Below are 27132 nucleotides of genomic sequence, written 5' to 3'. Positions count from 1 at the left end.
ATGTACGTATTTAGATTAGCAAAAGGACCTGGTGATTCGAACAAGTGAATCATCTCACATCTCTGCTAGAGGGGATGGTGTGCACAACTCCCTGCTCACCTTCCACCCACTGTTAACCAACCTGATCTGAGAGAAAATGCACACCCTATAGCAAGGAACCTTGTATTGAACATGTGCCTGTGCTTCTACAATGGGTGGTACCCAATTCTAAGTAGACCCCCTGAAATTCATGGTTGTGACTAAACTCTGCCTATTAATTTCAATGTGCCTACTAAGTTTGACTCATAGCTGAGAACCACCTAATATTTAAGGGCAAGCTCTGCTTTTTAAAAAAACTCTAAAGAGACTGGGGGGCTGGGATGATTTGCAGAGCAGATGTGGAAAATGCCAAATCTTTCATTCCTTTTTCTTTGCTCTTTCACAAAAGGCATATTTCACCCCATCGCAGAGTGGTTGGTCAGATGTGCATCCTCAGTTATCTGGGCATGAAATGACCAGCAGATGTGCAGAATATTCAGTCCCCACTCCTGGCTCTTGGGAGGCTCCAAAAGTATCACCACATACAACATGGGAGATGGGAGCGAGCCAGGTCCCCACTCCCCTTTGGGAAGGGATTATAGCTCAATGACAGAACATGTGCTTTGCACATGTTCCCAAATTCAGTTCCCAGCATCCTCAGTTAAAAAGATAGAGCAGGGCTGGGGGAGAACAACAAGTGGAATCCAGAAGAGATGCTACCACTCTCTGAAAGCAAGCCTGAGCTATGGTGTTAGTATAGAGCAACTGCCTCCTGTGTCCTTATAGGAAGGCAGCTTCTATTTTCTCTCATATCACCAACCCCCTCATCCTGTGAGCATGTCACTGAGCATCTTTTCAACCTTATTTTTCAGCCAGAAGATCTATAAACTTGCTCCCCCCTCCGTGTTCCCCCCCCCCAAACTGAACCACACCAGATTCCTTACCTGGCACCAAACATGTGGTATATGATGTTGTGACTGCAGGAATTCAGAATACACACAGCTCTGCTTCTCTTGTATATATTCATGACTTGCAAATGCTTATATGAAGTGAAATTAATTTGCCACAGAGGGAAGAGCTAATGTGGCCATCCGCCATGTCTCGCAGCCGAGTTCAGTCAGCTCAGCTGTGAGAGGTGGCTGATAGCCAATTTAAGGTCTTGCTTTGAAGCCAAATTATTTCCATAGCAGCAAATGGCCTTGTTTTGCACCTGCATGCCTGATGTAAGAGGAATGTAGTGGACTTGTTATATGCAATGATTCTGTTGACCATATCAGCAATAAAAGCCTTGTTTTATCACTAAAGTATAGGTGCAATACAGTTTTACACTAGGGTGAAAAGTACATGCACAAAGCAGCATGGATAAACAAACCATCCAGGCTCTGTCTCATTTACTGGAAGAGGGCTTGTCTGTGCTTGCCGAAAACATAGTTCCCCAACCCCCCTGGGTTGGCCTTCCGAGGGGAATTGATAAAGCAGAATTTCAGAGCCTGGAAAAGCACACAGAGCTGAAAGAGGAAGCGGGAAAGAGTGTGACTCTTCCAGTTTCCTCCCTCAGCTCTATTTACTTTTAAAGGGAGAAAAAGGTAATTGCCCTCCCCACTTCATGACCAAGGAGACTTAGAGGCTTCATGGGCATCAGAAGAAGTCTTGAGAGTGCAATGGTGCCACAGTGCCACATTGGCAGCCCCTGTATTCACCAAGTAGAAATGTTCTAGGAATCACAAACTGCATTCCATAGCTTTTATGGTCTGAAGATTGCAGTGCACATATATTTATTACTCTGCTTCTTTTGCGTACATTCAAGCTCCAGTTAAATGATCACAGATTGTACTTTTTGCATCCCGTTGCCATTTAACTCCCCACACCCTTACACCCATGTGTATATATGCCTGCCAACTGCAGCTTACACTTCATGCATTTGATGAAGCGGGTCTTAATTCACTAAAGTTTATCCCACATTAAATTTGTCAACCTTTAAGTTGTCACAAGGCTCCTTGTTTTTGCTGCAAGAGAACTAGCACAGTTATCTTTCTGGATTTTTTCCATCAGTACATTGACTATACTTTTGGCCTCTACAGCAAACAGTAGCAAGTGACAGGACAACGTTACCTGTTAGCATAAGTGCCAAGAGACCAAAGAAGGCTCAGAACACCTAGTTAACACTTGCCAGAGTTTTATTAGAGTCATGCTCTCTATAGAAACCTTTGGACTGCTAGCAGAATTTTCTACTGAACTATTTTGTTTTTAGAGTGAAATTTAGATGAACGATGCCACCATGTGGGCTGGAAAAGACATGCGGTCCAGGTTCTTGCTCAGTAAGAATAAATCAGTTTGCATATTTTAATTACAGCAATAATTCAAATAGTTATTATTAATAATATTTACTTACTTAGTTACTTAATTACTTACTTACTTACTTACTTGATTTGTATACCGGCCTTCACCCAAAAATCCCAGGGTGGTTCACAACAGAAAAATATAAAATGAGAACACAAAATACATAATAAAGCATAAACAAATCAATAACCCCCCTCCTACAAACACATTTAAAAAGCCATAGAATGTCAATCGGCTGAATGCCTGATTGAAGAGAAACCTTTTCACTAGGCGCCTAAAGATATGTAATGAAGGTGCCAGGCAAACCTCCCTGGGAAGAGCATCCCACACACAGGGAGCCACCACAGGAAAAGCCCTGTTCTTGTGCTGACACACAACAAAGGGCTTCAGACAATGATTGCAGGGTCTGGGTCAGTCCATCTGGCTAAATATTGTGAAAGCTAAGCTAATAATACAAAGCTTTGAAATAAGTCCATAAAGGTACAAAATCTATGCAGATACAGAAAGTGAGATGTTGTTCATTTCTAAGAAAGCAAAAGGCTGTGAGATAACCTCAGAATACTCATGTGATGGCTTATTTGGCTATTAGAAAAACTGACATTGACAGCAATTTCTTCTACCGAATTCAAAATCTTAAAAACCTGGTGAAAAAGGAAATTGCTTAATCACAATTAATGTGTGTCCAGATAATTCCTATATACCCAGAAACCTCATTGTGTTAAATGGAACTTACTTCCACATAGGTCTATAGCCCTAGACATTCCACTGGAAGGTGAGAGTAAAATGCAACCTTTGCGTCTATTGGCACAGCCTCCTATAGAAGGAGAATGCCTGACATTAACCGGTGCCTGTTATGCCCTCTTGGTACAATGCTTTCAGCTATCCTTCCTAAATACAGCCTGCATTGCAGGTTTAACTGCTCTGCTTATCTTCTCAGTACATCTAGTCACTTTTTCAATGGCATGAGACCATTTGTGAGGTGCTTTATAGCAGAAAAGATGACAGTTCTGGTATCCAAAAGAGTATTCATCACCTTCTGGATGCCAGTCAACGCACAATCTCCAGATAACTTCATGCTCTCTGAAAGGTCTGTTTCAATGTCAAAGCCTCTTATGTTTAGCAATCATTAACAGATGTCACTGAGCAATGTAACCATCTACCTGCTTGCCTTCTCCTCTGCAGATTATACCCTGTGTCTGATGAATGCAATGAACGGGAGAAAGATTGAACCCAACAGAACCCTCCCCTCACTCAAAGAAGCTCAAAGAGCCCTTTGTCAGTCGGGATGTAAGGAGCCTGAGGCCAAAGTATTTAAAGCAAGGCGGTTAGTAGACCTGATCTTTATTGAAGTACTGTTGCAACAGCGTTTCCCCTCCCCTCCCATGTCTGTGAGAGGCAGGTGAGAGAACCCAGAACAAAAAATAGGCCATGCTTTTATATCCTTCGGTGGTGATCTTACATTTCCCATGTCCTCCCTATTTGTGCCAGGCCTACATCATGTACATGTAAGAAAGTATGCCATGGGTTACCTGGGGCTTTGCGGATGGGTGGTGGGGTTAGGTGGAGTGGGGGAGATTGCTCCCTCTGAGCACGTCAAAAGGTAAGTATAGTCTAGGTGACTGAGTGAACACGCCGACCCTTTCTTTTCTCCAGTGCACAGAAGAAAGGATGACTGGTGGCTGATATTTAACCATAGATTTTCAAGATTTCACAGTTGCAGCAGATAGTCCATGGATGATTGGATACAGAGTAGTCCTTCATCCTCCCAAGAAACATAGTTTACATAAGGAAGTGACAATTACAGAGAAAGGTTGCAATTGCCATTTAGATATTCATTGAACACAAAGTAACAAGCATAAAGTAACACATACAATTTGAAACCTCCCGAGACCTTCAGAAAATGTTTCATAACTACATACAATGTTTTGACACCCAGAATACAGTTTTCATTTGTTACATAGCACATGCAGTTGCTTCTTTCTTTATCGGACGAGGCATTGCGGTTAATTGGGATTTTCTGCCGTCTTGCAGGATAGACCTTGCTACATAGTTCTTATGGTTGCAAACTCGCTTGGAGGGAGAAGCAGGGTTCCAGTCCAGGAACCTCAGGTGGCAAATTCCTATATCATGCCTAAAGGACTCTAAAATCAGAAACACGGAGACAGAGGAAAAATCCTCTGTTGGAAGGAGGGTCTCAGATTCCTGACCCAAAAGTCTATTGAATGTCAGATCAGGACCTAGGAAAGAGCTAGTCCTAGCTTGTTGTTGTTGTTGTTGTTACTGCTGCATACATACCATACTGTACATTTAAAGGATCCTGGGAACTGCGCTGTGTAATGGGGTAAACTACAGTTCCTGGTCTTCTTTGAGGGAAGTGGTGTGCTTTTAATGTCTTCTTCTTCTTTGGCGATCACTTGTAGCCGAGTAAGATTGTCTTCCATAAACATGGTTTTAACAATGAGTCCGTAAGTGACTGTGGAGGCCAATTCTGGATCCACATGTCCTTCCACAGTGGGGACATTGGTTCCTGGGCGGGAGTTGATCACGGTGCCTTCCTCTTAGCACGTTTCTCCCCTGACACAAGCTTGTGCTTGTCGTATTTGCAAATTGCATTTTTGGCACATTCTAATGGAGGCCAAACACCCCAGCCATTCCCTTATATCGCATTTCTCCTGCAGGCCTCGTTTTAACTTGGGAGAGAGTCCCGCAGTTTCCCCTCCTGTCAGCAGGGGCCACTCTAGCAGCTGAAAAGAGGCAGCCGTAGAAAGGTCGGCTGGCGTCTCCCTGCTTCTCCGCCTTCCTCCCGTCTCACAGCCTCAGGTCAGGGAGAGAAAGGAAACCCTGCAGAAGAGATTGCAGCCCTGCTGCCTGGCAACAGCAGGTAAGCTCACACACCTGGGCGAGCAAAGGGCAGGGGGAAAGGGAAGGCTGGGCTGGAGGGTAACTCTCGGACAACAGAGAGGACAGATTGTCATTCATTTGTTGGCTTCCAAAAACCCTTGTGGTTGGCATTCTTTTTTAAAAAGAAACCATGATTATGTAGAGCCCAAATATGAGAAAGCATCTTTCACCAGGGCTTTATCAGAAGAGGGGCCACTTCAACTCTGAGCTTGTTTTTAATGCCACAACTCAGTCCTGCCGGAAAATTTAAAGGAAGCTGTAAAAGCATATGCAGTGGTATCTTTCGTTAAAATAGAAAGGGGAAAGGATGTTTTCCAGTTTCCAGGTCGTTTTGTACCACTAAGAAGGTGGTAAAACTTAGTGGCTAAGACAAGAGTGTGAGTGAGGAAGCTGCTGCTTCAGGGTGCCACTTAGCTGTGGCCACATCCTTGGACCACTCTTTATAGAAGGGACCCTGATTATCTAGTCCAACCCCCTGCAATGCAGCTGTCCCATACATGGATTGAACCTGCAACCTTGGCATTATCAGCACCACACTCTAACCGAATGAGCTATTTTTCCTACTGCCCCAGGCTCCTCCACGATGGCTGTGTTTCCCCCCCCCCCCACTGTCGGAGGCCACATGCCTCTGAACACCAGTTGCTGTGAATCACAAGTGTGGAGAGCACTGCTGCCCTCAGTTCCTGGTTTTGGACTTCTCACAGGCATCTGGTTGGCAACTTTGAGAAAAGGATCCTTGACTAGATGGATCTTTGGCAGACCAAAGCTGCGCTTTATGTTCCTGTGTTAGCACCCCCTGTCAAAATGGGGGGGGGGGGTTGACAATGCCTCACAAGACCAAACTAGGGCTGTGTACACATCACTGGTTTAAAACTCAATGAGGTTGTTTTTCTCAGCTTGGACTGAAGCTGAGTTTTTTTTGGGGGGGGAGGAAATATTTCATTTTTAAAAATGACGCAGTACCTATGGACTGTGGTGAACTTTGTGTGTATGCTGCTTCGCAAACAAGCAGTGGGAGTGCTCTGGATGCAGAGCAAATGGGAGTGTGTTTACAGCCTAGATGTGACACCAGAAAACCTTTGACTGGTTGCCCTTTTTGTGTGTGTGTGTGTAATTTCAGTAGCCATCGCATGGGCCCCTGAATGTGATCAGGACTGCAATGGTGAGATAAGGGGGCGGGCTAACCCTTTTCTTCCATGCTCTTTGCCAGTGATAACCACCTGTCTACTGAAGCTGATATTTGCCCCATATGGGAAGACTAAGGGAATGGAATGAATAATGTTATGTACGCAAAGTCCTTTGGACACCTGACATGTGATATAACAGGGTTGGTGAGCCTGTGTCCCTCAAGAGGATGTTTGGGTTGGAGTGTTAGAACTCTCATCCACCAACCTCTTGGAGGGCCACAGGCCCTCTGGCCCTTCTATATGATGTTATTTTTGTGGGGATCTATAACTGGGAATGACCACATCCTGTAAACATAGCATAAGCCTTAGATAGACTAGGTGCTGAGGTAGTCACTTTTACAACCACCACCACCCCGAGATAGATAGATAGATAGATAGATAGATAGATAGATAGATAGATAGATGACATACATACATACATACATACATACATACATACATACATACTATGGCTCCCTAATTTCAGGTAGGAAATTTGTTTTAGAAGTCATTGTCAGGACCAGAAATGGTATTGAGGGTATTTTATCAGGCTGAGTGGAATTGAGCACCCAGCATGCATGCACAGAGTAATTCACTTTGTAACCACAAAAGCCAATCTTCACATGTCTGGCATCAAAATACAGGATTACTAGGTCAATTTGTATTTCAGAGTTCTGCCAAATATATTTATATTTATTTATGGAAAGCACATTTATCCCACTCTTCAGCTGACAAAAGGCTCACAGAGCATCTCACAAAGCATCTTAAGGGCTGTCACATGGAAGTGGGAACAAGCTTATTTTCTCCTACTCTGGAGGGTAGGACTCGAACCAATGGCTTCAAGTTACAAGAAAGGAGATTCCGACTAAACATCAGGGAGAACTTTCTAACAGTAAGAGCTGTTCAACAGCGGAATGGACTCGCTTGGAAGGTGATGGACTCTCCTTCATGGAAGGTTTTTAAGCAGAGGTTGGATGGCCATCTGTCATGGATGCTCCAGTTGAAATTTCTGCATTGCAGGGAGTTGAACTAGATGACCCTTGGGGTCCTTTCAACTCTATGATTCTGTATCATTGACAACAGTCCCTGCCTTAGGTTTACAAGGCATGGCACAAAAGGAAAAGAAATTGGGAGGTACGTAGGGAAAGAAAACAAACCTAGATGCTGCAGGTGTCCAGCTTAGCCAGTCCTTCAGCACCTGGGATCTGTTACAATCCTGTTGGAGTGCAGAGCCATGCAGCCTATGGCATAATTTGCATGGCAGATTAGCATGAGGTGATAAATAAGTTGCTGTTTTGTTTATTTTTACGCTTCAATTTCAGACGGAAGCTAAATCCAAGAGTGAAGTACCCATGAAGGGGTTGTGCTGGTGGCCAATGGCAGGATAACTGCAGGGCCCCGCCTCCTTCTTGAAGGTGCCTGCAGGAGCCAGTCGGTACTGTTCTGCTGCTTGTCAAATCGGTACCATATATAGTTATGAAGAAGGGGAGAGATTTGCATTGCAAAGCCTGTTTTATTGCCGTAACAACCTCAGGGTTTATGAGACATATTCACAAGTGCCTTAAGCAGGCATATGTAAAATAGCAAATAGCTCAGTGGCATTTTGAAGACCAATAAATACATTGTTGTGTGAGCTATCATGGGCAAGAGAGTCCTTCATCTGTGGACAGAGAACGTGATAGATGTTTATGAACACAGATTTGAGGAAGCAGAGAGCTCACCGCTGCACAAGAAGAGAAAAATGAAATATCCCCAAAGTTTGGGTACCTTACATTAATCTAACTCAATCACTAGTCATCAATAAAATTGTCTCAGGCATGCATCTTCTTTGCAGGCTGGTGCTGATAGGTTTAACCTATTTGAATGGTCTGCATCTTTGCTGTTTTCACTGCACAGCTACCCTTCTGGACTGTTAAATTCAAAGGTCAAAGGTGTATGCTTAATTTACTAAAGTCAACTCTGCACCTTATGATTGTAGAGACACTAGTGTTGTGCACCAGCAGTTTCTTCAGCAAAACTTGAAGTGTGGCTAATGCATGCTTGCACTTCTTTAAACTTCCTAATTGGGTTCAGGCTTCTAGACATATTTATGTCAGTGTTTAAAGAGACAGGTTTCCTCTCAAAATACCAGAATAAAAGCAGAATAAACTGTAACTTGTAGAGATGATGTACATAGCCTGCTGCTTTATAGACGTCAGTTCTCGGATATTGGACGGTACTAATGTTTGTTAACAAGACATTTTGCTCTGTGGGGAGTACATTGCTCATAAGGTCATATGTCTGTTGAATTCTGAACATAGCTAATTGTACTTACGATTCCCTCCCACAGAGAAAAAATCTGAAGCGATGTGACCTGCCTTTTGTTGACTGAATGCACGTACAGTGTGCATTCTGGGTTTATGATACATTCTCTCCAAAGGATTTTCTTTACTGAACAGTGTGGACTTGCCTGTGCTTCCTCTCTTTGTTTGTATGCATTCACTGCAGCCAGAGCCCTTTCCAGTTCCTTCCTACAGTAGATCGACAACTGTGCATGAATAATATTGATGTCTCAGCTTTTCACCCAACATGGCATGAATGGCTTCCCTCTGAGTTACAGATTATCTGCTGTTGTATGCAATACTAGTAATAAGGTCACAAAAACAATTCTTTTCTTTTGGTGACCATGAATTCATCAGTTTTAAGACAAATGAGCAGTTCCAGTTGCAGCATAGTAGATAGAAATCCATTCAATGTGACTTGTCCCCAATTTATACAAAGAACACCTCCTAATAGCTGTGAAAATTCATTTCAGTCAGACTTGGAGAAGCCATAAAAAACAACGAGACCAGAAAGAAGCAGAATTAAGTTCTTCTTCAACAGCTGCTCCTGATTTATTTTGGGGCCTGTTGACTTGACTGGTAATTCCATCACTCTCCTCATCCACTGCTTAATTTTACCAGGAGAGTGCTGCTGTCAACTCCCACATTCACTTCAGCAGCTGATGCTGGATAGCTGCTGGAACCAGAATCTACTGTGTTTAAGTGCAACTTTGGGAAAATCCTAACCCTTGATGATTCCCAGCTGCTTCGACCTGTCCCTAGCTAGCATTGTGTGCATGCAGTGCCACATTCTGAACTTGGTCATTACTAACTCAGATTGAAGGTAGCGGTAATAGCATACCATAATCAATATTCAGCAGATGACAGGCATGCACAGGACCTGCTCAACTTTCCTCACAAGTGAAATTTTCTTGAATGGTTGTGAGAATAGACCTCTAGTACCCCATTACTGTTGTTTGATGTGAGTATGGCTTCATGCTTTTTGTTGTATTTGCAATTGGGCTGGTAGAAAAGCATATCCCCATTTCTGCAAAAGAGATGGTGCTATTTTATACTGGATAGCAGAATGCTCATCATTATGACTGGCGGATGAGTGTGGAGAGAGGACCTGTATATTGCAGCACCCCCGGTATAGGAGGGGTAGGAAATGAATTTCTGTGTGTGGTGTTGTGCATAATGTTTTGCATAAAGCCCAACCTCAAGGAAATAGGGAGACATGTTTTTTGGGGGGACATAAAATGCCACATTCTATTTCAGCAAACTAAGGAAGAGGAAGGAGCAGAGCTGTTGCATCAGATACTTCGGGATGTTCCAAGTGGGTGCAGAGTTCTTGCCCATCTTGCAAAAATGTGCCATCTTCGGTCCAGACTCTTAGATCTTCATTGCTTCACTATCTGGGGATTAGTTGCTCAAGCCTCCTCCTTTCACACTCTGTCAGTCAACATATGGTCAGAGAGACTTTAGTCCTGCAATACTGGTGATCAGATATGTGTTGATCTTGAGTTCAGGGAGCATGGGCTGGCTGCATGCTATTCCTTTTAGTTCCAAGGAAATGAAGCACCTCGGTTTTTGATGTGCGTCTTTGTCCAGTTTTGTTTTGAAGTGTTGAAATACAAGCGTCTTGGATAAGTTTAATATTGCCTCTTCTTGCTGCTTCCCCAGTAGCAGTGTTATTTCTCTAAATCCAAACATTTGTTTCTCACTCGCACCGTTTACAACGGATTCTTACTGCACAGAGGTCATTAAAGACTAATATACTTAGAGGACACAATATTGTAGAAATGATGTAAAGGCTGTTTTTAAAGTAAGTACATACAAGGAGTACATTACATTACCTGACATTACTGTGAACTGCCCCAAGACCTCTGGGTATAGGGTGGTATATAAATTCAATAAATAAATTGACACATGCATCATGTGAACATACCTAAGATCCCTGTCAATAAGGTCTGGGGCATTGGCATTCAGTGTAAGGGATACTGAGCATGTTCTGTGTTCCCATGTTTCTGTAACTGTAAGTGAAAGGCATCAGCCACAACTGTGGAGGAGTGATGGAAATTTGAACCTGGATGTGTGTGTGTGTGTGTGTGTGTGTGTACACATACTAGGGGCTGTGCTATTGGTCACCCCAACACCCCCTACCACCCCCTGTTAACTCCCTAGAGCTTCCCCATCCCACCCCATGCAACTACTAAGCTTGCTTTTAACCTTCCCAGCCCCTTAGCTGGGAGCCACTTCTGGTCTTCTCTTCTGTAGCCCTCTTTGCACCCGTCTGCACTTTCATGCCTAGCTCCCCACCTCCTTGCCCTCCTTCCATGCAACCCTCCTCGCACACAAACCACCCACATGATAACCTCCGGCAGCTGCCTTCTCCTACACACTCCAACTACCAAGTACCCTTTTCAGCTTCTGCCCAATTATGAAGCCACCATCCCCGGCTTTTGGGGTCAACCCCATTCCCACACCTCCCCTTCATGCTCCCATGCCGTGGCCACTGCTGTTGTGAGGTGAGGAGCAGCCACACTAGGGCTCTCCACACATGGATCTCCTTCCACAGAAAGGCTTGTCTGGCTACGACTTGGCCATCTTTTTGAGGCAGGCACAGACATTTATTTTTTTTGAAGCTTTTGAGCTTCTCCAGTCTATGAGTATGCCTATTTTCCTCTCTCAGGTGGTGGTTCTGTTTTCTCTTTATTGTGGCACAGATGATTATTGTTATTGTTATTGTTGTTATTAAAACCTAATTCGTATGCTGAAAGTGATCATTTTTCTTACTTTATTTCTTAATTGCTCATAATGGCACAGTAATGAATACCATCTGTTCTGTGCTTGCTCAGTGCACCACTTCTTGCTGACACAGCAGCCTCTTTTAACTCTTTCTTTTTCTTTTTCACAGATTAAAAAAAAGGGAGAAGGGGGAATATGCAGCTTGGAGGAGCGGAAAGCTGTAAGCAAAACCTCTGAAACTCCTGTTGAGCTCTCTGCGCAACCCTCTAAGGTCTCCAGCTATTTGTTCAAAGGCAAAAACAATACCTCTGAGCAAAAACCCTCCCACTTGCTCATGATAGGCTTACCCAAAATAGCAACAGCCTGTGTCACCAAAAAGGGCAAAACCTGCTGGAAGAGAAAGAAAAAGTTGCTCCCGGATCCCTCAGTAACTTCCAGATTTCACTTTGCTCCAGTCCCACGCTGCCATGGACAGAAGAGCCAGAGGCACCAGATTTGACAGCAAGGGTGAAACGCTCTCGCTGTAGAGCCTCTCGTCATCGCTGAGAAGTAACCAAGTTGGGGAGCTGTTTTTCTACAGCCATGGTACCTGCGCAGGACACAGAGGACCTCAGCCAGCAATGTCAGAATATAGGAGAGGAATGCAGCAAATGCAGCCTGCACAAGCTTCCTGCTCAAACAGGTACAGCCACATAGTCTGAGTGACAATTGTGCCTGCAGGGTAATAGATGGTGATAGAATGTGACTAAGTCCCAGCAACAATAAATACAAGAGCCAAAGGGACAATCTTTTATTTTCTTTCTTTCTTTCTTTCTTTCTTTCTTTCTTTCTTTCTTTCTTTCTTTCTAAAATAATCCTTTAGTCTTTAGGCTTTCTAATTACAGTGGTACCTCAGGTTAAGAATTTAATTCATTCTGGAGGTCTGTTCTTAACCTGAAACTGTTCTTAACCTGAGGTACCACTTTAGCAAATGGGGCCTCCCGCTACCCCCACGCTGCCGCCATGCAATTTCCGTTCTCATCCTGAGGTAAAGTTCTCAACCCGAGGTACTACTTCTGGGTTAGCGGAGCCTGTAACCTGAAGTGTCTAACCCAAGGTGTCTGTAACCTGAGGTATCACTGTATTGATGTACAAGGAAGAGCTATTTTTGAACTAACAGTTTTATAATATGTTAGGTCTTCATCACATTTATATCTCTGCTTTCAGGGAGCTAGGGGAAGTAAACACACAGGACCCCAGTGATCTCATTTATTTTCTCAGCATCACTGAGGTGTACTTAAGAGATGGTGGCTAGTTGGGACTTTGAAAAGCCTTTTGGCTTCTGGCTTTTCTTATGGGGCTTGCAATTTTTACTTGTTTATTTATAAATTTCTATACCCTGATTTTGCAGTTCCGTCGCATTAAGCATTGGAGCACCACTGTTGCCTATGATGGCTGCTGGCTGGTTGGGTTGTGCTGTGAAAACAAGTCTATAGACCAACGTTTCCCAAACTTAGATCTCCAGCTGTTTTTGGACTACAGCTCCCATCATCCCTAGCTAGCATGACCAGTGGTCAGGGATGATGGGAACTGTAGTCCAACAGCTACAGACCCAAGTTTGGGCAACCCTGCTCTAGACTTTATAGAATATGCTTCTCTTCCATGTTTCACCAGTGATTTTGGCTTTGCTTTCTAAGCACGCCAAGAGCAGTGTAGCTATTTCTAGATTATTTATTTATTTATTTATTAAAAAAAGAACCTCAGTGTCAGTGTTGCTTCAGTTTGTTTATCCCACATGTTGTTCATTCTTGGTCTTTCACTGACTTCCAAGCTGTCGAGTTCCAAAAGTAACACAAAACAGCTACATGGGGTAAATGCATTCACACAGAATGTACTGGTGTTGAATAAGGAAAAGATTATACTTTAATCCACTGATCTTGGGGGCCTTTTCATTTGACAACTGAAAGTGAATTTTAAGTGCCAAACTTTTTCAGTGCCTGCTCACGCCTTTGTGTGTTTCTTATACATACAGAAAGTAGTTTTAAAACAAAATTAGCCGTGGATTTATAAAGTGCACTCTCTTAAAAGACATTTTACAATGCACACAATTGCTAATAGGAACATGGCTGAATGGCAGTCAACCTGTAAAATACTTTATGCAGTAAGAACACTGGGTGCTGCTTTTCACCAAGTCAGACAATTGGTACATCAAGTTCAGTACTGTCTATGTTGACTGGTAGTGACACCAGAATTTCAGACATGGGTCTTTTCCTGTTTCCGACCTGGAAATGCAAGCTATCTGCCCTGGGATCTACCACATGAAAAACGTGTTCTCTGGCTGAGCTACAGCCCTTTACCTGAAGGAGACCTATGTTACTTTGAACAAATCCATTGTGGTTGGAACAGAGTAGAGCAAAAGCACGGCTCGCTGACTAACTTGAACACGGAACAGCAACGCTCCCAGTCTGTTGCGGCTCCTACTTGTCAGTTATAATTCTTGTAGGAGTTTATGCACCAAGATGCATTTTAATTATAACATTGTGGTTTTGTAAGGAGGAAGTTTTAATGTTCCATTGAAAAGCTCAGGTGTGATGTTTTGTATGACCGTTAGCAGAGGTTTAGGTTTGTTGCATTAAGGTAAGTCCTTTACTTGTTTTTAAAAATCGGTTGTTTTGTTATAATTAGCGATTATGTGTATATTATCAGAATAAGTTCTTTTCTGTTTTGTTTTCCTTTTTAGTTTGTTATTTACTTAGTTTTATCCTGCATTTTATTCTGTGAACTGCCCTGAGCTCTTATAAGGAAGGGTGGTCTATAAATCTAATAAATAAATACTGGTAGGTTACTGTTAAATTGCTTTCTCTTCCCTTCTCCTTTTCACTACCACTTTGAGGCTTTGCCTTTTTCTTTTATCTTTTCTGCTTTCTTGTGATTGGTGCTGCCCCTACCCCCACCCCCTTTCCCTTTCACAACTTCTGACCCACCGATCCAAATGCAGCCCACCTGCTACGAGAAACAGCCCACCAGATATTCGGTAAATCTCTTCTTGTTGCCTGTCTGAGATTGCCAAAACAAGGAGTGTAAAGAGGTTGTCAGGCCACAGTGCACTGTTGTACACCTGATAGGCCACAATGTGTCCGCAGGGTGGTCCCACTTTGTGAGGTTGGGATCCGGGCAGGGCGACATGAGAAAGATGCAACAACTACATGCCCTTTGGTCCAAGCCCCTTGGGGAGGGGGAGGCTGTGATCAAAGGATGCACGGCGTCCTTCTCATGCCACCCTCCTCAAGCCGCTTTGTGAGGCTAGGATTTGATCAGATCCCAACCTCGCAAAGTGGTGCAGGGCTGGCTCAAAGAGGGGGACATGAGCATCTCTCCCCAGAAAATGCGCCTGAGGCAATTGCCCCAGCATTTCCACCCCCACCCCACCCCCGTTATCCTATCTAGTAGTCAGCCTACATTCCATGACCAGAGCATGCTCAATTCTCACAGCAACACCCCCCTCCCCAGAGGATTTTTTCCCTGAAGCTTTATATATAAAGTTATACACTTCTGCAAACCTTGGGTCCCCCCCCCCCAGTCTGCCAGTAGTCTTCTTATTGTATGCGTCTGGTGCCCTTTTGGCTGCGTTAGTTATGGCACTCACAGCCTGAATGTTGCAAACAGAGGGAGTGCTGTTTAATTAACCTGTGGAATTATCCAGCCCAAGACATGACCATGGCAACCAACAGGATTTAGGCATGTGATTCAGAACTATTAATCATGATAACTGAACTAAACCTGGCTTTTAGGAAGAAACAACATGAGATACATGATTTTTCAGAGCCACCTGACTTGAAACTGAATGTAGTTCTAAATGGGCCATGCTATGGCCCACAATGCAATTTTAATTTTATTTATTTATTATTTAAGCATTTATATCTTGCCTTCTTCGGTTTGGCATCAAGCCTGGCTTACAATGAAAATTAAAACACATGTGTGCAAAGTACAAAAACAAAACCATAAAAGCAGTAATTAAAAAACCATTGAGAAAACGAGCTGTCCGAGCGGATCTTAAAATTACAGTATGAGTACAAATTTAAACAAGTCAAGGATTACATGATCAGTTGGGCTCAGAACATGGGGAATAGCTACAAAAGCAAGCATGCAAGTATTTAGGGACACTCAGACATATACCCTCTTTTTAAAATATGAAGCTTAAGTAGTTATTATTAGTAAACTAACTATACAATTCTAATAACTGGAAGTATCAGAAACAAAGATCTGGGTGGTTGTTTTTTAATCATCTTGGATGGAAATTTCATCTCTGTTGGCTTAAGAATCTTGGGCAAAGATATACCGTACTTTCTGAAAATACTAAACTAAAACTGAATATTTCTATAAACTTTATTTCCAGGATTCGGAATGCTCACCCTTCTATCATCTGGCATTGCTGCTATCAGTGGCCTTCTGATGGGTTATGAATTTGGAGTTATCTCTGGAGCTCTTCTTCAGCTAACTAGCATCCTAGTCCTTTCATGCCGACAACAGGAGATAGTTGTAAGTGCTCTTCTCATTGGTGCCTTTCTTGCTTCGTTGACTGGTGGGATCCTGATCGACAAATATGGGAGGCGAGTTGCCATTATGCTGGCATCTGGGTTACTTGTACTGGGAAGTCTAGTGCTGATACTCTTCGCCTCATACGGACTCCTCATAATAGGGCGGATTGTGATAGGGGTTTCCATTGCACTCTCCTCAACCGCAACTTGTGTGTATATCGCAGAGATTGCCCCGCAGCACAGAAGAGGCTTGCTTGTGTCTTTGAATGAACTCATGATTGTAGTGGGCATACTTTTTGCCTATCTTTCAAATTATGCCTTTGCCAGTGTTTCCCATGGCTGGAAATATATGTTTGGCCTGGTCATTCCACTGGGGATTCTACAAGCCATTGCTTTGTATTTCCTTCTGCCAAGTCCTCGTTTTCTCGTTATGAAAGGCTTTGACGAAGCTGCCAGCCAAGTGCTTGGAAAACTCAGGACAACCACAGACACCACCAAAGAACTTGCTATGATCAAATCTTCCTTGAAAGATGAGCACCAGTACCGTTTTTGGGATCTGTTCCATTCAAAAGACAATATGAGGACTCGGATGCTGATCGGAATCACTCTAGTGTTTTTTGTACAAACAACAGGACAGCCTAACATCTTGTTTTATGCCTCCACTGTTTTGAAAGCAGTTGGGTTTCAGAGCAATCAGGCAGCTAGTTTGGCTTCTACTGGTGTTGGAGTGGTCAAAGTGATCAGTACAATCCCAGCCACCCTTTTCGTCGACCAGATAGGAAGCAAGACGTTTCTTATTATCGGCTCATCCCTCATGTCTGTGTCATTGCTCACCATGGGATTGATCACACTTAATATACATGTGAATGCCACTGCTGTCTGTAGAAACCAGTCCTGGGAAGATGCCACATTCCACGGAGTGGGACAATTGACCTCCACAAATGAAACTCTTGAGGAGCAATTTGCTAGCCTGGCTTCGTCCAGCACAGTTTCACAATGGAAGGCTGACATTTCTAATACGGAAAGGTGGAACAAGACCTTGTCAGTGGGGGGCAGAGCCCCCGACACAAGCCACACAGAGTCTCAGGTAGCAACAGAAGCAATGGAAGTTCGATCAGCTCTGAAATGGCTCTCTCTGGCCTGCTTGCTTGTTTACATTGCTGCTTTCTCCATAGGACTTGGACCAAGTAAGTGTTTTTCAATTTATTTATTGCAAGTTGATTTGACTGATAAGTAAGAAGAGACCACAGTGTCTATGGGCAGGAGTGGCTTGCTGGGTGGGACATGGGCTCTGTTAGACAGGCTCATCCACATGTCTTCTTGCCATACCACATTCCCCTGGGAAAACCCACTCTTTACTGCTGAATTGGAGTAAATGTCAATTTGGTTTACAGCAGATTGAGGTTTGCTCCAATTCAGTGGTAGAGAGCAGGTTTTCCTGGGGGGAAATGGCAGGGCAAACGGGATGGAACAAGCAGAAAACCTCTCAGACCAAGGTTTCCTAGGCACAGGGCAAGTGGAAGTGTAGGCAAGCCCACCCTGCTAGCTTCCTGGCAGGTGAGTTGCTCTTGCTTACTGGGAGGGAGAGGGGAAAGGGTACAAGCACAGCAGAGGAGCAAATCAGCCAAGCCCCTTCTGTGTATAGGATTTTCGTCTCAAGCATCTGTATGATGCCTGAAGTTTAAGAAATAAAGATGCTTATTCTGAGCTTTACTTTTCAGTGCCTTGTAGGCACAAGCTGGGTTTGCTTGGACAATCCTATATTTGTTTATTTATTTATTTGTTGGTTGGTTGCTTCAGGTGAGAAGGCAGAGAAAATATGTCCCTTTGAGTATCAGCTCTCCCAAGGATCAGATTCCTCTCAGGGCTTGTATCTCTGCTGAGAAAACTCATCAAATCATTCAGACAGCCCAATCATATGCATGTATAAATAGAAGTTCCACAGGACTGTGCTTAAGCCACACTGGGCTTCTTCCTAACATCATCTAAGTCATCAGCTGTACCTTCTGAGTCCCTTCTTCACAGAGCAGGGTTTTTTGCATTCAGTAGTCCATCTGTTGCTTTTGCAACATCATCCCTGACCACTGGTCCTGTTAGCAAGGGATGATGGGAGTTGTAGTCCCAAAACATCTGGAGGGCTGAGTTTGCCTATGCCCGTATTTGGCTCTCTTTTCCCCACCCCTATTGCTTGGGGAATAATCCCTTTTACTTATCATCCCTCAGCTTGCACCACTTCTTAATCATGCATTTCTTTCAGAGGCTTTCATATCCCATGCCTCATTCATTTCTAAGCTGTAAATCTGTCTGATCTCCACACACACCCACAATGCGTACCTTTGTAACCCAATAAACCATTTCAAGTACTTTGAACTCTACTTTTTAAAGAAACACACACACACACACACACACACACCACTTTCCTTTAATAGTCTTGAAGCTGCTAGACAGAGAAAAGTCAGAAAACCAAGTTAATTCTTTGCTATATTGTTTAGATTACAGCCACATAGCTGCACCTGTTACAGTGGCAAGGGTTAAGGTCAAAAAGGAAAGTTCTTAAATGAATTTCTCAGGTATATGTGCTCAGGAGAAAACAGTATGTATTGTCCCTTATCTGCAAACATGCATAACTCAGTGAAGTTAATGGAGCTGGGAAGTCTGGAGTCTTTAGCTCTGGCTCAGTGCCTGTTTCAGAGGTAGTCCTCTCCTCCAAGGTCAGAAGCACACTCTGCATAGGCCTGTTTGGAATATAGCTTGGATGCCCACAATAAGAAGCCAGAGGGTTTCACATAAGAGCTGAAACAGAGCAAGTTTTGTTCATCAGACCAAAGACTCTAAGCTACTTTATTTTCATATCATCAGCCACAACGAAAGCCTTCCATAACTCGCCTCCCAAAGAGGTTATTTCCTGCATTCCATCCATATTTAATCTGCCAGAGTACTATTATGTTAACTCTTTAACCCTTAAACCCAAATTTATCAATCATTATCAGCGATGAACTGCAACAAAATATTGGAATGTTGTCCGTAAAAGGCATTGGGTGCGTCAGTCTAATCCTATTCTGAAATGTAGCTTCTTCAATGAATGGGCATGGGAAGCTACCATAAGCACTGTGCCAGATAGAGTGCTTCAGATTCTTTAGTTGAGAAAAGAGAGATGGAGATTTGGAGATTTTCAGCTGCCAATTTAAAAAGCTGGCATCTGGATACTGGTATTGCCCAAGTGGAAATATCCCTTTGGGTTCTTGCTGCTTCCTGGCAGAAGGAAAATAGTTTTAAAGCAATGCAAGAAGATGCTGAAACAGAAGAACTGAAACTTTGGAACTATGTTATCTGAAAGACTGCTGCCTCCCTTACAAACCTGGCTGTCATTTATAGATCAGCTTCAGGGGCCCTGTACACAGGTCCACCATTGGCTCATCTGATGTGTTGTTCTAGGGAGCAAGCCTGTTCAGTGGCAGCCCCATATCTTTAGAATGGTCTCCCAGAGAAGCAGGGAGGTGGTGGATAGCTCAGTTGGTAGAGCATGAGACTCTTAATCTCAGGGTTGTGGGTTTGAGCCCCATGTGGGGCAAATGATTTTGGCGTTGCAGGGGGTTGGACTAGATGATCCCCTGGGTCCCTTCCAACTCTACAGTTCTACAATGCTAAGTACATATCCCCACTTTGGCCAGACATCTGAAACATTTGTATTTCAAACCGCATTTTCACAAAACAGTTATGTTGGGCTTTTAAATTGCTGCTGTTTTTCCGTTGTGGATTGCGGTAGATTAATAAAAAATTTAAAAATGTTTTCATTCTGCTTTGCTACTTCCTTGGGAGGGCTTTGCCGTCAAAGACAGCATACACATGTCTTAAGTAAATTTCCCAGCTACCTGAGGCCTTTTAATTAGAGACATTAGAAATGGAAGCTGTGGTTGCTTTCAGAATTGTTTATTGAGCATCCCTCCTGATCTGTTTGCATGAAGTCTGCATGGAGATTATACTTCTCTGGCTGTTTATTGAGCAGTGATTTGTGATGAGGTTATATAACAGTAGGTAAAATGACTGTTATCCCACTCTTCCCAGTACATTTTGCCTTCACTTTCCTTACCGCAAAAAGTCCAGTTTGGAAGAGCACCAAATCTGCTATAATTGTGCAACTATAATTTGCCACTTGTATCCCACCCACAACATATTGACAGTCTGGAAGCACCTGTGACCCTCGGAATGAAAATAATGTGTTCTTCCATGACTTTGAATTGCAGAATTGAAAAGTTGGAAGGGACCCTGAGGATAATCTAGTCCAAACCTTTGCAGTGCAGGAATACGCAGCTGTCCCATACGGAGATCGAACCTGCAACCTTGATGTTATCAGCACTACGCTCTAACCAACTGAGCTATCCAGACTTCCCCATCCATGGTCACATGCAGCCCCCTGGCCCAATACCTTTAAGGTGGTTTTGCTTTAGTATGCTGAACTAAGTGCAGCAAGAAGCTCAGTACTGTACTAGGGAGAGACAAACAGGAGTGTAGGCCTGATTCTGTATTGTGTGCTCTACAGCTTATATCAAGGAATACCCAAAACTCCCACTGGCTTTGCTGCTTCTGGCACCTGTGCCCCCCCCCCCCCCGCTGCCCAGTTTACTGGAACGAGGGAGAATAGGATCAGGACAGAGGTTTGCAAAGGTAGACTAGATGACCCTTACATAACACCCCACACTGTTACGTTTGTATTTTCAATTTCAGTGTCCTGGCTGGTACTGAGTGAAATATTTCCTGGTGGAATCAGAGGAAGAGCGATGGCTCTAACCTCCAGCATGAACTGGGGTGTTAATCTTCTAATCTCCTCAACCTTTTTGACTACAACAGGTAAGGCTGGTATGAGTAAGGGTGAGCATAATGGGTCACCGCAACTTAAAATGCAGCATTAAGAAGAGTGTGTAAATCACAAGAATAAGGTTGGCTTCAAATTTTGCATGTGTGTAAGACCAGGGGTTGTGCAAGTTTTCCCAATATATAGTGGTACCTCAGGTTAAGAACTTAATTCGTTCTGGAGGTCTGTTCTTAACCTGAAACTGTTCTTAACCTGAAGCACCACTTTAGTTAATGGGGCCTCCTGCTGTCACCGCACCACCGGACCACAATTTCTGTTCTCATCCTGAAGCAAAGTTCTTAACCCGAGGTACTATTTCTGGGTTAGCGGAGTCTGTAACCTAAAGCGTATGTAACCTGAAGCATATGTAACCCGAAGTACCACTGTACATGCAAAGTATATTTTCCCTAATATAATGTGTTTTTATATCTTATTTTCACATATATGCATTTAAAGGCACATTTTATGCATACATTACTTGGCTGGAGAACATTTATAAAGGACAAATTTTGTAGAATGGCTGTTTCTTCAGGTTCGCTTATTATTTCAGAAAGCACGAATTAGGTAGATTCATCTTTGATATGAACTGAATCTAGTTTCTCCCCCATCCCTAGTTAGGCTTTAGCTGACTATACTTACAATAATAATAATTAATAATAATAATAATAAAATTATTATTTATACCCCACACATCTGGCTGGGTTTCCCCAACCACTCCGGGCGGCTCCCAACAGAATATTAAAAACACAATAAAACATCAAACATTAAAAGCTGCCCTAAACAGGGTTGCCTTCAGATGTCTTCTAAAAGTCATATCTGAAATGTTCTTTTAAAATCTCCTCACAAACCATTGATAAACTCTCCCCTGAAGACTATTTTACAAAATGGCACCCCATTTTCACTGTTCGGGTGCAACTGTGAACCTAGTTCTCTTAATGTTGAAGGAAGCAATAGGTTTGGCTCCTTCCTGACCTCTAAGCCCTTGCTTCCTTCATCCACCGCTATAACATTGCTGCTTCTGCACTCAGAGAACCAACATTTCTTAGCTGACAATTTTTCTGAGGAAAAACTGTTGGGAGAATTTCAAAATCCCACCCTTTGGCCCATTTCTCTAAGGTTGTTGTGACTCAACCCTTGCATGAGAGACAATGTGTTCATGCACACGGCATGCCTGCGAAACGAAACTCATTTAATGAATGATTTTGTTGCTGCTGCTATTTATTCCTGCACCTTTATTTAAATAGTAACCTATGTAATACAGGGGGTAAGCAGAAGCACCAACTTGCACCAATGACTGAGGGGCCAGTTGCGTGTGTGAAGTCACATGTGTGACATGCAATGTCATGTGACATTTTGGGAGGAGGCAGGGGACTGAGCAGTGGCTGATGGCCCCTGTCCTTTCTGGCCATTGCCCATGCTTGCTGGAGCTGATGTTCAGCAACATCTGGAAAGCCACAGATCCCCCCCCCCCGCCGCCGCTCTGCTGACCTGGACTGAGAACAAGGTTCCTAAAATAACTAATTATTTATTTTTTAAAAAATTCTTAGATCTCATTGGTTTACCATGGGTCTATTTTGTTTATGCCATGATGAGCCTGGCAGCGTTGGCGTTTGTCGTCTTCTTCATCCCCGAGACAAAAGGATGTTCCCTAGAGCAGATATCTATGAAACTGGCAAAACAGTAAGTATGGATGTTACGGTGTTTTTAACAGAATTCTAGTAAATGGCAGTGTGAAAAATGGCACATCCTTCCTCATGAGGTTACAAATGCTCTTGGAAGTAAAAGCTGCCATCTAGTGGGCTTGTATTGTGTCACACTTGGCAGCAGCTGAAGGGAACCCAGAGCTCACTGACTCCATTCCCGGTGGTTTGTTTTCTTCATGAGCTCAGAACCTATATGCAAGTTTTCCATACAGCAGGGCAGTCTATACTGTGGCTTCATTATTAATAAATCCTACATGAAGAGGCCACACTGAGCCCAATTCTGTGAGCTTTAACAAAGCCAGGTAAGATATTGTTACATAGCTTGGGGGGTGCAGCTGCCCCCCTCATCAACAAAAATAAATAAAAATGCATAGCAAACTGAGGTTCTGCCCCTCCTGACAAAAATCCTGGCTGAATCAGTGCATTGTTTTAATAGCAGAATTCACACCTCAGCTGACGCTGATATATACTATTATTTATTCCTAACTCACTTGTAAGGTCAGCCAGGTAATATATCCATAGTAATTTTATGGCTGGGGTGGGAAGTTAGCATTGAAAAACATTCTTGCAGCCTTGTTTCTTTTACATTTTTTTACATTAAAAATACTATTATTTGTCTAAATTCCCTGTTCAGAATACAGTGGTACCTCAGGTTACATATGCTTCAGGTTACAGACTCCGCTAACCCAGAAATAGTACCTCAGATTAAGAACTTTGCTTCAGGATGAGAACAGAAATCGTGCGGCAGCAGCAGGAGGCCCCATTAGCTAAAGTGATACCTCAGGTTAAGAACAGTTTCAGGTTAAGAACGGACCTCCGGAACAAATTAAGTTCTTAACCTGAGGTACCACTGTAGGAGTTTGAGAAATTGCCTTTAAAAATATTTTCACCTGCTCTTTGTATATGGTATCTGTCTCTTCATCAGTGTGTTCTTTGCAAAAACTAGGAGAAATCCAAATTCTATATACTTTGGAACAATGCATATAAATTGATGTTATGCATGCAAAGAAAATGCAGCTTTGTACTATTTGCATGATTTATACACTTCAAATCAAGCTTCGCATTTCATCTTTTAACAAGCAGTTGTCTGTCACATGATGGTTGTCAGACCATATCTGATGACGAGTGTGAAGTTGACTAAATTCCATTTAATGTTAAAACTTAAAAAAATAAAAAATCTAAACCACACTGGCCTAAGATGGCAAAGACCCATGCCAACCACAATTCAGTCAGCTCCAAAAGCACAACTGCCAATGTTGCCTGTAAGGGATAGAAATTCTTATAGTAAAAATATATTGCTTTGATCCCACCTCCCTTTTCTTCCAGAAAGTATGCAACAAGTACTCAATGCTGGAGGGGCCGACGCCAGGATCAACTGATGCCTATAGAACTTCCCAGCAAAGAGACCCACGAACAATTCTACTAAGGCAGGATGGTGCACAAAACCCACATCAATATATTTTTTAAAGGTTGACAAAATGGTAGTATACTCAGAAATGCTGGCAGTACTTCCATATGCATATTCTTCTACTATAAATAAGCTTTTCTGTATTTTTTTTGTTCAATGGACTCTATAAAAGGTTTTTCACGATGTAACGCACAAATCTCTCAAATATCACATTATGGTGGGTGAACGGGATATAGAGAGAATCTTCCACCAGTGGTTTAGAGCTTGTGAATCTGACCAAAAAGTGGGCATTTGTTGTTATTATTATGGGACGGGTTGTTTTTATTTGTTTTTATGCTACAACTCACCCAGGAACCTTATGATGAAGGATGGGCAAAAATAGTAATGATCATGATAGTAATATACCAGGCATGGGCAAACTCGGCCCTCCAGATGTTTTGAGACTACAATCCCCACCATCCCTGACCACTGGTCCTGCTAGCTAGGGATCATGGGAGTTGTAGGCCAAAAACATCCGGAGGGCCGAGGCCGAGGAAGCCTGGTTTAGCATAATGACCAAACTAAAGCACAGCAGCCAAACCATGGTTTAGTGTTAAATGAATGAGCCTGCTCGACCACTTCTCTCTCCTCCAGCACATCAGTGAAGTGGGAAGCATCTGCTTTCTAGTTTGAACGCACCACAAACTAACCAGTGTGGCCCTGTTAGGTTGCAACAGGAAACTCTGATTAGTTTAAAGGAGAAAGCAGAAGCTTCCATAGCGCAGGAGGGGAGGAAATGCATAAGGACTAAAGTAGGAGGTCCTCAACAGGCCTTTCTGCTGTTTCTTGAAAGACTATGCACACTTGAATTTTAGCAAATCTCAGGCATAGGGGGTTACAGCAGGAATGGCTAGCCTGTGGCTTTGCAGTTCCCACCATAGCTGACCGTTGGGCAATTCTGCCTGGGGCTTATGGAAGTGATGAATCCAAAATGATCTGGAAGGTCACAGATTACTTACCCCTGGGCTACAACTTCTCTAGCAAATATCAAGAATGATAAAGTATACTTCCATGATGGCATAGGCAGATCACTCTTAAAATAATTAGTGATTACTCATAAAAGAATTATAGTTTAACAACTACTGTCGTGTTCAATGACTGCTGCATCAACCATTAAGCTGTATTTTCAAACTATTTTAAAAACTTCAGTAGGGAAACAACATCTATGGCCTAGCAGCCTTGAAAAACCTGATCCCCTTCTATCTTAAGTAGGAAGTAGCCAAAACAGATAGAAGTGCAGTATTGTAGAGTGCAGGAATATTTTGTCCGTGACCCTGAGATTAAGAGTCTCATGCTTTACTGACTGAGCTATCACAGCTGTTCAAATGTACTTGAAACACTACATGTTTAGCAGATATACAACATGACTCGGTAAATGTATGAATCAGCCTGTAATTGATTGCTGTCACTCACCATCCTTGTGCCTCCACCAATCTGCTAGTCCATGAAAGTTAATACTGTAAGCATAATTTGATTCAGAAGCATCTTCACCTGCCACATATATGTGGCTTCTTTGAAACAAGAATGCTTTTTTAAAAAACGCATGAAAGACCCTCTATTTTCATGACAAGTTTGGTTTCCCAGTGTTTTGTTTTCTTAACAGTTGTGTGCAGAAAAGGGTGACAGGAACTAATGTGGTTGGCTTGTAATGCCTTGGTTATTCAGTTGTTTTGAAAACGCAGTGACAGAATACCTCCAGCCTTCCTCCTAAAGTTGGAGCAGATGAGAGGGTGGCAACCACTCTATTCTACAGCTCCTCAACTCACCTCGCAAGCAGGCTGCTCATAGGCAGAAACTTTCTTTTTTATAAATTTTGGTACTTTTATTTAAGTCTGATTAGCATAACACATACCGTAAGGCTGCAAGTTGCACTCGCTTTGCTTATGAGATCGCAACTTTACATGGGGGTGGGGGGGGGGGGAATAAATAAATGGAAAGCCTGGAAAACCCACCATTCTCTGCTCTCCATTTATCTGGGCTTTCCTTGCTTAAGGGAGGGAGCAAGAGGGCTCTGGGGCAGCACCCCAGAGCCCTCACACTGCTTCCCCAAAGCCTGGCAAGTATGGTGGCAGCTTCCTTACCAGGCTCTAGGAAGGAGATGTGAGGGCTCTCATGGTCCCCCTGCAACCTTCCCAGACCCTGGTAAGTGGCCCTCTGCTTCTTGGGTGGGAGGAGTTTCTGGGATTCCTGATTTTGTGCGATTTGGCCTTTGTGCCACGTATCAAACTCTTACGTAAGTGGTTGGCCCACTGTCATGAAAGTCAACACATATCAAGTAAGTAATTAAGCTATCTCCCCTTATCAGACTTGCCAAATTGTCTCCCCTCCTATTTCACACACTTTTAAAAATGCAAATGGTCCCAAAGGTTCTCAGGCATGCACTTATGGTGTGTAACGTTCTATGTAAAACCGGCAGCCAAAGATAAAGGAATTCAACGCTACAGCAAAACAAATGTTCCATCAGCACAAGATTTTTTTGCACAATGAAACCACCTTCCCTTGCATACTGTTCTGGACATAGCAAAAACAGACAGACCTCAGCATAACACTCAAATCGGAAGCGTGGCACTCAAATTGGAAGCGTAACACTCAAAACAGAGCACATTCGGCTTCCAAAAAAGTTCGCAAACCAGAACACTTACTTCTGGGTTTGCAGTGTTTGGATTCCAAGGCGTTTGAGTACCAAGGCATTTGAGAACCAAGGTACCACTGTACTTTGTTGAATCCAGTCCATAGTAGCAGTTTCTGATTGTGGCAGCCCTTTCTCACCATCCATTAGAATTATGGCTATATTTCTCCTGATCACCTGGTTCATGTGTCACTATTTACATTTGAGTGCATGGCACTTGCTTGGAGAATACATTTTTAGAGAACTTTTAAGGGTTGGTTGGCATTGTGTGTCCCCCCCGCACCCCGCCGTTCATGAACAAGTTGATTCTTCTGTATCCATTTCCCCCTCAAAGATTCTCATTATATTTCGCAGTATTTTGCAAAAATAAAAAAGGGCAGGCTTTCAAAAGGATTTTATTTACAGTACTCCACTGAGTTTGTTTCAATGTGAAGTACAAATCTGGACAATGAATGCTTAGCACCTGCAGCAGTCATGCCCACATTCTGTTCACCTCGATACGGGAAAGAGA

General features: G+C 43.1%; 1 protein-coding gene across 3 annotated transcripts; it reads left to right on the top strand.

The window, feature by feature from the left end:
* Positions 1–5114: 5114 nt before the first annotated feature.
* SLC2A12 (solute carrier family 2 member 12) lies at positions 5115–25943 on the top strand. Of its 3 annotated transcripts, none has more exons than XM_083607779.1 (7): positions 5133–5239; positions 7748–7840; positions 11643–12155; positions 15849–17177; positions 20716–20838; positions 22390–22522; positions 23872–25943. In XM_083607779.1, the coding sequence occupies exons 3-7, from the start codon at positions 12056–12058 to the stop codon at positions 23969–23971; spliced, it is 1785 nt and encodes a 594-aa protein (XP_083463905.1). In that variant the 5' UTR covers positions 5133–5239; positions 7748–7840; positions 11643–12055; the 3' UTR covers positions 23972–25943. The 3 variants fall into 3 exon arrangements, with proteins under 3 accessions (XP_083463903.1, XP_083463905.1, XP_083463904.1); XM_083607778.1 differs by having other exon boundaries at positions 7748–7886; XM_083607777.1 differs by lacking the exon at positions 7748–7840 and having other exon boundaries at positions 5115–5239.
* The last annotated feature ends 1189 nt before the right edge of the window (positions 25944–27132 follow it).

Source organism: Podarcis filfolensis, assembly GCF_964270895.1.
Source record: "Podarcis filfolensis genome assembly, chromosome: 3".
NCBI classification, from domain to species: domain Eukaryota; kingdom Metazoa; phylum Chordata; class Lepidosauria; order Squamata; family Lacertidae; genus Podarcis; species Podarcis filfolensis.
This window is presented reverse-complemented; position numbering and strand designations above follow the sequence as displayed.